Source organism: Camellia sinensis, chromosome 13, assembly GCF_055761805.1.
Source record: "Camellia sinensis isolate YWXY chromosome 13, ASM5576180v1, whole genome shotgun sequence".
Lineage (NCBI taxonomy): Eukaryota > Viridiplantae > Streptophyta > Magnoliopsida > Ericales > Theaceae > Camellia > Camellia sinensis.
Genome location: NC_138973.1, coordinates 1,246,457 through 1,256,392, shown reverse-complemented (window position 1 = coordinate 1,256,392; position 9,936 = coordinate 1,246,457). Strand labels below are relative to the sequence as shown.

Here is a 9,936-nt window from a genome sequence, read left to right as displayed (position 1 = left end):
TATTTAATATATAAAAAATGTATTTATATTATTATTTTTATATATTTTTAATATATAAATAATGTATTTATATATATTTATATATTATTTAATATATAAATAATATATTTATTATATAATTTAAATAAAGATAAACGAGCCGAGCTTAATGAGCCGAACACATGCGAGCTCGAGCTCGGCTCGTTTACTAAACGAGCCTAATATTCGAGTTCGAGCTCGGCTCGTTTACTAAACGAACTGAGCCGAGCCGAGCCCTTAACGAGCCGAGCCGAGCCGAGCTTGTTCACGAACAGTTCGGTTCATTTGCAGCCCTAGTTACATTGAGATGAAGATGTGAAGATCAAAATATGAAATTTATGTTGGATTGAAGTTTTTACTGGACTACTACTTGGATCACTTCTTTTTATTTTGTGGTTTTGAGTTTATGTTTATCATGTCAACTTTATGATATTCTACTTTTATCTGTAGTAATATTTGTGGCTGGGATGATATTTAAGTTTGTTGTATGGACTAATGGATTTATATTCAGTATTTCAATTTGTTGTATGGAATAATGAAACACTGTTTGTTACCTTGTGAAATTTCGACAATTTGGGCTAAATCAAATTCAAATTATGAAACTTGGTCCGAGTTTGAGCAGCCAAGCTCGAGTTAATGGTCGGACTTGGACACTTCCAAACATAATTTGAGTTGGGCCCAGACAACCCTTCAACCCGATTTCTTTTATAAAATAATAATTTAACAATTCTCACACTAATAACTATTATCAAAAACAAATATAATTTTACTTAATTTTTTTATTACCAACCCTTTCACTATTAATCTCGTCTTTATCATTTCCCTCACCCCTCACTCTGAAAACAAACGTTTCTCAACATTATTCATTTCTGATTTTCAATTTTTAACTTTCAATAATCTGCACCAAACACAAGTAACTTTGACTTTTCACTTTTTCCACACAATCTCGCCACCCTATTCGGCAATTCACCAAGCTACATGCTCTCTCCGGAAAAAAGAAATCAACCTTTTTCCCACCAATACACACACATCACCGCCTCCGACTCCGATCCACCCCTTCCCTCTCCTCCTACTTTCCGCCGTTGGATACATATATAACTACATATTTTTTCAGCAGAGTTGTGTGCGTGTTGTAGATATATATATATATATATAGAGAGAGAGAGAGAGAGAGAGAGAGTTGTGGAGAGAGAGAGATGTCAGAGAAGTTCTCGGCGACGCTGAGGATTGGCGACCTGAATGATTACATAGCTCCGTCTCAGGGTTGTGTTGTTTCTCTCAAGGGACTCAAAGCCACCTCCAACAAGCCCGATAAATCTGAGGTAATTAACAACCAATACTCTCTTTTCTTTTCTTTTCTTTTTTATTTTTATTTTTAATATTACTCTATTAGGGTTTCAATTGTTATCGAATTTTGTATCTTGGGTTCTTAATCAGGGTTTAGAAATCTCTCAAACTTGTGTTTTAGTGCTAGTTTAATTGTGCAAAGTGTTTTCTGTTTATTCACTTGATCTTAGTTTAACTGAAATTGGTATTATATAATAGTTGCTGAGCGATTATTCTAGAAATTGAGAAAATTTTATTGCGGTGTATGATGAATTTAAGTGAGGATTGATCATCAATTGCAAATATCTTTCTTGCGTCTGATGAACAAATGCTTCTCATTCATTTTGTTTTGAACTTTTGTTTCATAATTGTTACAACAGCAGAAACCAGAGAAGGGTGTGTCTGTTACTGATCCAAAGCACACAGAACCAGTAAAAATTTCACTCAAGGACTGCTTAGCATGCAGGTATACTCTGTCCCCCCCCCCCCCCCCCCCCCTCTCTCTCTCTCTCTGTGTCTGGGTTTTCCATGGTTTGATTATTTATATAGGGTAACATACACAAAACGTATTTATTTTCTGAAACTTGACCCAAAAAAATGGACGTACTAGTTAAGGAAGTCATTTCCAAGGGAAATTCTATAATACACACCTCAAAAAATGTGTATACTATATGCACCAGTTATAACCTTTGTGGCCTCTGGTTATGACCCATTGCGGTGTTTGTTATGACTCATTGTAGTGTTGGTTATAACATAGTTATGATATATTGTAGCATTACTCCATTTCTAATTGTTTTATCAAAATAAAAAAGTTGGTTGACATTTATTTTTTTAGTTTGTAGTAAGTAAGCTGTCAATATTTTCTCATAATCCAAATCGGATATACATAATTGTAGATTATGCATAAAAACGTTTTACATGCCAAATTTTCTCCTATTATGAGCTCACACATAGTTTTTGGGGCCATTCAATTGATTTACTTATCAGAATGATTTATTTCATGGGTCCTCACTGCAAATTTCATTTATTCAGTTAGTGTCTCAATTTCTGAAACATACAAGATTGATTAAATTCATGAATCGAAATTTGTTGTGACCATGCAGCGGATGCATAACATCAGCTGAAACAGTAATGCTTGAGAAGCAGAGTTTGGATGAGTTTCTTTCTAATATTGAGAAAAGGAAGACTGTTATTGTCTCCCTCTCTCCCCAGTCAAGAGCTTCCCTTGCAGTTCATTTTGGTCTTTCTCCACTTCAGGTGAGTTGCACTACAGTTACTCCATTTCCCCTCCTTTACTTATAACAGACTTTTCCCCCCTACAAAATGATAAGGCAGAGAAACTTTTGTCATTATTATCTTAATTATTTTATCCTGTTTGGTCAGTATGTGCATGCATCTTTGTCGCAATTCATAGCTTCCACTTCTGTGGAAGTGCTTGATTTTTCATTATGAAGGTTTCAAATCTCAATAACATTATGCAAAAGCAGTTCTAAGATTATGTGCACACATGCTATGTGGTTGAGGTTTCTGTTCCTATTTTCAGGTTTTCAAGAAACTCACAACATTTCTTAAATCATTGGGAGTGAAGGCTGTATATGATACCAGCTGCAGTAGAGACTTATCACTTATCGAATCCTGTAACGAATTCATGACACGTTACAAACAAAGCTATTCATCTGATGATGGAAACTGTAAATCATCCCTACCAAGGATTTCCTCTGCTTGTCCAGGTATATGTCTTGTCCTAATAATATTTCTTCACTGTATAATGTCACTGCATACACACTCACTCTTGCAAAGACCATTATATAAATGGGTTCACTTCCCTAAGAATTTCATAGATTCATTATTACTGCATCCACGTACACTCTTGCAAAGACCACTAAAAGTGGGGCAGCTTTTGTATGAACTTGATAGATTCTTTATCATGTGTAGGCAATAAGAGTTTATTGAAAAATATTTTGTAGTTCTTGTAGAATTTTTCTGTTATGTTATATGAACATCTTTTTGTACTCTCAGGTTGGATATGCTATGCTGAAAAAACTCTTGGATCCTATATCCTGCCATATATTTCCTCGGTGAAGAGTCCCCAACAAACTATGGGAGCTATCGTAAAGCACCAAATATGCCAAAAAATGTGTATTAGGTAATCTCATTCAATCTTACGTTCCTATGCATCCCAATTAATCTGTATTTTTCTCAATATTGTTCATGAAGCTATATGCCATTTTGAAATGTTAAAAAAAAAAAAAAAAAGAAATGAAAAGAAAAGAAAAGAAAAGTAAAATATGCCCAGTTTAAACCCCATTGGATGTTGGTCTAGGAGGGGTACATTGGGTACAAACCTAACTTTTTGGCATAATTTGCACAAAGTGGCTGACATTTGGAATGAACAAAAAAAAAAAAAAAGAACCACCAAGATTTTGATTTGAAGCATTATTTGTCATTGGCTTCATTTTATGCCTGTCTTTTTCTTCATTCTTGTGTTCCCAACCTGTCATGCACCTGAGTCACAATATTCGTTGCAATGATGGAGACCTTTCATGCAAAGCGATCAAGATGGGAATATGGTTATCAAATTAGGAGATCACCTTAGTTGATAAGATTGATGGATTCCCTATCAATCAAGACACTTTTCTCTTTGCATTGTTTCTTATCTTATTCTTATTGTTTGGTCATATCTAACATGTGTAGCTATGTGGTTTTATTGTGTAACCTTTTCCCACTTTCTAATCTATTGCAGTTTAAAAATATGCTTCCCGAAATGGAATACTGTAGCTATTAAAAAAAGAAAAGTGGATTACTGTATTCTATGTTGTTTGGAGTGTTTAAGCATTTCTTGCTGGTAAATTAGCAGTATTGTTTTTTTCCTTCTCATAATTAATTAAGTCTAACCAGGTGTGCTCTTCAGTCTTCTGTTGGTTTCATGTTGACTTGCTCCTAACATTATGAAATTATATTATGGGCTCATCTCAGCTTTTTCTGTCATGTGTACAAAGTATCTGACATTCTACATATAATGAGAGGGTGATTTAATTACTAACAGACTATGTTACATGGACTCGTCACTTTGGGGCGAAGTACCCGTGTCGACACGACACGACACGGGTGCGGGTGTGAGATCTGTGTCGGATTCGCCTCGTCTCTCTCGGACACGGCACTTCACAGACAGCAAAGAAATGGAAGAGGAGCACTTTACAGACAGCAAAGAAATGGAAGAGGAGAAAGGAAGAGAACCTGGTCACTGTTGGCTTCGATCATCGATCACGATTAGGGCTCTCACTATTGATCACGATCGTCTTCGTCTAGGGCTTCGATCGTCTTCGTCTAGGGCCTCGATCACTGTCGATCTCGACCTCGAGCTCGATCGTCTTCGTCTCTCTCTTCGTTTCTGCTTCTCTCTCTGTCTTCGTCTCGTCTCTGCTTCTCTCTCTCTCTCGTCTCTCAATCTGTTCTCTCTCTTCGCCTCTGATTTGATCATATATATTGATCATATATAATATATATAATATAATTTATATAATATAATTTATATAATTTATATATAATATATATAATATAATTTATATAATTTATCATATATAATAATAATTTTTATAAATTATTAATCATATTACATTTACATTAATATATAATATATAGTATGAATTACATTAATATAATAATATGTAATATTACTCATCTAAAAAAAATTATATAATACAATAGATATTATATAAATTATATAGATATTATATAATAATTATTGTATAACATATAAGATATTTATAAGATAATATATACTTATATATATTAATAAAAATAAATAAACACATATATGTAAAATAATTATTTGTTATTTATATAATATAACTCATCTTAATAACTATATTTAAAATATATATATATATAACGTATCCCCGTACCCGTATCTAAATTTGGATACATATCCACGTATCCTTAATTTTTAATTTTGAAATGTCCGACCCCTAGATACGCACCCACACCCGATCCTCGTACCCGCGTCCGTGTAACTTAGCTAACAGATTACTGGACTACAATATGCGGCGTAGTTGTTGGTCTTAGATCATCAACTCCCTTTATAGGCTGTCTTTTAGCTAATATCTTATGGTGCCTCTTTGTTCATCAAATTTTGGGCTTGGCAATATTGAAGTTTTGATAAGTTATTTGATATTTATTTTGACAGGCCAGATGAGGTCTACCATGTGACAATAATGCCCTGTTATGACAAGAAACTTGAGGCTGCCAGGGATGACTTCATGTTTGAAGAGGAACCTCAAGGTCTACAGATTACAGAGGTGGACTCAGTTTTGACATCTGGAGAAGTTCTTGATTTGATACAGGTAATGCCAAAACCTTTCCATATTTGTTAATCTCATTAACACAAATTGTCTTAGATAAATGATCATGGCTATATGTTTGTTTGTTTATCTATTTTATATTCCTTTTTTGTTCTCTGTTGCAGTCAAAGTCAGTAGATTTCAAGGCCTTGGAAGAGTCTCCTCTAGATAATTTGTAAGAACAAAGATTATCCTTTGAAGGTGCTTTCCTTTCGTTTTGCACTAGAAAATTTGAAAATAAGTGATTTCCCTGTAGGCTAACAAATGTTAATGAGGAAGGACATCTTTATGGGGTTCATGGAAGCTCTGGAGGATATGCAGAGACAATTTTTCGGAATACTGCTAAAAAAGTATTTGGGAAAGAAATTGAAGGCCCTTTGGACTTGAAGATTATAAAAAATTCAGATTTCCGAGAAGTTTGTCTAGAAGTAAGTTTGGCCTATTTTTGATCTTGTTTGCGTGATTCATAGCATAAGCAGCAGGAGACGGGCACTACCATTTTGGAGGAACTAGCTGATTAGATTCTTCCTCTAAACTAATCAATCTAATTGTGATTCAATTGAGTGTTGTCTTGGTGACTTGGTGGTTATTATGTTCTAATACAATAGTCATTCATTTTGATAATTTCCCTAGGGGGTGTCCATTTTGGTACCTACCAAGTGATGGTCTGTCTTCTAACCATCCCACATCTTCACGTATCCTGTTGCCATAAACTTATCTTTATGGCTGCTATGGTTACATGTGATATGTTTTGCAAACGCAACACACGTGTACACACAACAGTAATATATTGTGCATTTCCTTCTAATGCAGGTAGAGGGGAAAATTGTCTTGAAATTTGCACTATGTTATGGGTTTCGGAACCTGCAGAATATAGTGAGGAAAATCAAGATTGGCAAATGTGATTACCAATTTATAGAGGTCATGGCATGCCCTTCAGGTATTTAAATGCATGCGTGTATTCCTTCAATTTTCAGATTAGTTCATTTTTTTATAGGATCAGGATTCTCAACAATGAATCTCTCTGCAATGATCTTGTTGTGCTAATCCAATGACATGTTTAAAGTTAATGCAAAACTATGTTGTTTTAGCGTGTGTGGTTTTAATGTGATTTTACTTTAGTTTTAACTCAAACTGTCAGATTATATACTTTATTGACATGTCTTCCTGTGATAAAAGCACAAGAAGGTCATTGCAGGAAAACCATGATAGAGAAACCGGGACTTTTTATTTTTGGAACATTTGCCCTTCTCTTTATGTCACACTATAATATGGCATATGATTTTCCTTTCTTTTATTTACTAGGGTGCTTAAATGGTGGAGGTCAAATCAAGCGAAAGCCAGAGCAATCTCCCAAGGATTTTATTCAGTCATTAGAAACAACCTATATGGAAAATGTAAGTGTTGGCTGATGTGCAGGTCTTGGACTTCTTTCTGTGTGGTTTTGGCTTTGGTAGTTACATCTTGGGTTCTGCTTTATCTATAATTTGACCAGAGTCTGGAGTCCTTCCGTGTATATTTAATAGTGTAGGGGCTCTGATTTTTGTAGGATGTATTAGAAATGTGCACCCACTGCCAATATGTAATTATGTGTGCAAGAAGAAACCAATGTTACCAGAAAATGCTAGCATCCTACCAATTTATGTTTTGGAACGCATGTTTCGAAAGATAATACACTTTCATTCCAAAAATGGGGAATTTAATGATCCCATAATTTTATTATTATTATTATTTAATTTTTTCATTGAAAGTTCTTAATAAGGAAATATCAAATATAATGAACTAAAATCTAAGTGAAGTTTTAGATTAACAAAATGTAAAATGGATCATAATGCTCATAGAATTGTGTTGTGAAACGATTAATTTGAAGAAAAATACATTATAATATGTTGGATGTCAAATTAAGAAGTCTACCCCTCATACTACATTTTGGAGTATGTGGTGTACTGCATTCCCATTCTCATTCCTTGTACCTGAATGTTCCGCATTCTAGGTTAGGTAACATAAGAAGAAACTAAGAATATTTGAAAATTGTAATGAACTCAATGCAAATAGTCAATGGAGCTATTTCAATTGCTTGCGTGTATGATCCACAAGTATTCTTCTTTTGTTATGTCTGCACTTCACCTGTAAGTTCGGTTGCATAACATTTTACTGGGTCTATTAAATGGTGTTCCATAATTTTCAGGTTTTGGAGGCCGATCCTTTTGAGAACCCATTCATAAAAAGCTTGTACGATGAATGGCTTGATCAACCTGGTTCAGAGAAAGCTAAGAAACTGATGCACACAGTTTACCACCCCTTGGTAAAAAGTATTACTGCTCAGTTGCAGAATTGGTGAGGAGTTTTCTGTATCAACTCCCAATGCCATGTTCAACAACAGATCTTCTCGTATTATTATCTTCTCAAAATCTAATTCCACGCCAAAGGACTTGCCATGCTATCCATCCTAATGCCTGTCGTCTCTGGGACAAGAAGGGATTGCAATTTTCAAGGAGTTTAATTTTGATTATGTATATTTGATTTTTTATTTAGTTTTTATTGACGATGATAGGAATATTTCATTGCAGGTGAGAACATATTTATGGAACGAACCATGTTTTTGTCACTTTTGGGTTTGGGTCCAAGAATATACCCCACCTTATATAATTTTTTTTTTTTTCCTTTTAGTATCTCTCGTATCTGTATAGTCAGGGCAATGCCCTTTACTGAAACAAGAAAAACAGCCTGAGAGTTATATTCAGTACTTAAAATTAGACCGCAGAAAGGGAGTTGTATTGTCTTCGTTATTGTCACTGGTAATTGCTAGTCTTGTTCAGTATGTTTCTTGAAACCTGGGTGTGATTGTTGAGTACTTGCTTAATCACAGCTGATATTCCTAGTTAAAATGCAAGGATGAATAATGAAAGAGTCCATACATTTGGGGTGGGTTGCGTTTTAACTTTGTCCAAGTTCACAGGTCAAAAAATTCTAGTGGTTTGCACGCTATTGGTGTTTTGTTTTGGAGCTTTTTATAGACAATTTAACCCATTAGATTTGATAGATGACCTATTAAGGAAAGAATGTCAACCAAAATTAGATTTGAAAATAAGTTTTAACAAAATTATTGTTAAAAATAATTTTTTATGACGATTTTTTGTATGTCACTAAAAATTGACAATTAGCGATTTTTTTTTATCATGGTTTTTATATATTGTTACTCAAACTTATAATTAGTGATTTTTTTGTGATAATTTTTCAAACTGACACTAAAAGTTGAAAATCAATGGTTTTTTGTGATGATTTTTTTAAAATTGATGCTAAAATTTATAATTAGTGATATTTTTTGTAACAAATTTAATTTATTGTTAGAAATTAATAATTAATGACTATTTTAATAGTATTTGATGAAAAAGTCATTAATTATCACATGACTAATTGGACAATAAGTTCACCGATTAGAACCTACACGTAAGCTTCCAAAAAATTATGCAGAAATTTTAAATTAGTGTGTAAGTCGAAAAATAATTACAAATTAGTGTTAAAATTTATCAATATTTATAATTAAAATTATAAAATTTTCCATACATATGTAATAATTTTATGCAATTACCACAAATAGATAATTTTGCCAAAAATTATTATATGCTCATGTGGAAGCATTGTTCCAATAGTTTTAGGTATAGGCAGAACCGGCACGGGCTGATGCCATTGAGGCCTGTGACTTAGGTCTTAAAAAATTGGCTTAAAATAGGGCTTTCAAATTTGAAAAAGCATTATAGTATATTACAAATATAAATTATTTTTGTTGTTTAGAGGCCAATCTAAATGACCCAAAAATATTGGGTTGAGCCCATATTTGTTTACAAGTGTGGTTCGGCCTAATTGAAATTAAAATGTATACAAAATGTTGATGGTCCTTGAATGAGAAATACTACATACACAAAAAGTACTAAATACACAAAATGTATACAAAATGTTGATGGCCCTATGTTAGTGGCCCAAAAGAAGGCCCTAAGTTTTTCTTTATTTTCTTTCTTTATCAAATCTTAGTGAAATAAATAAATTTGTCCTAATTTTTTTTAACCTTTCTTGTTTATCAGATTTTAGTAGAATAAATAATTAATTCAATCGCAATCACGTTCATACACAACATATTCAATAAATAACAATGCAACTACACTCATAAACAACAATTAATTCAATACATATCAAATACATTTTAATTGAATAAAGTTTTCCTATTTTTGGTAGCTTTTTTTTTTTGTATAAA

General features: G+C 33.3%; 1 protein-coding gene across 2 annotated transcripts; it reads left to right on the top strand.

Annotated features, from left to right (window-relative positions):
• Nucleotides 1–867: 867 nt before the first annotated feature.
• LOC114316759 (protein NAR1) lies at nt 868–8,451 on the top strand. 2 transcript variants are annotated; one of them, XM_028263434.2, is made up of 11 exons: nt 868–1,340; nt 1,725–1,810; nt 2,448–2,601; nt 2,888–3,074; nt 3,364–3,490; nt 5,531–5,687; nt 5,810–5,859; nt 5,941–6,112; nt 6,498–6,624; nt 6,990–7,081; nt 7,873–8,451. In XM_028263434.2, exons 1-11 carry the CDS (start codon nt 1,215–1,217, stop codon nt 8,023–8,025), a joined length of 1,431 nt encoding a protein of 476 aa, XP_028119235.2. In that variant the 5' UTR covers nt 868–1,214; the 3' UTR covers nt 8,026–8,451. The 2 variants fall into 2 exon arrangements, with proteins under 2 accessions (XP_028119235.2, XP_028119236.2); XM_028263435.2 differs by having other exon boundaries at nt 930–1,340; nt 1,728–1,810.
• The last annotated feature ends 1,485 nt before the right edge of the window (nt 8,452–9,936 follow it).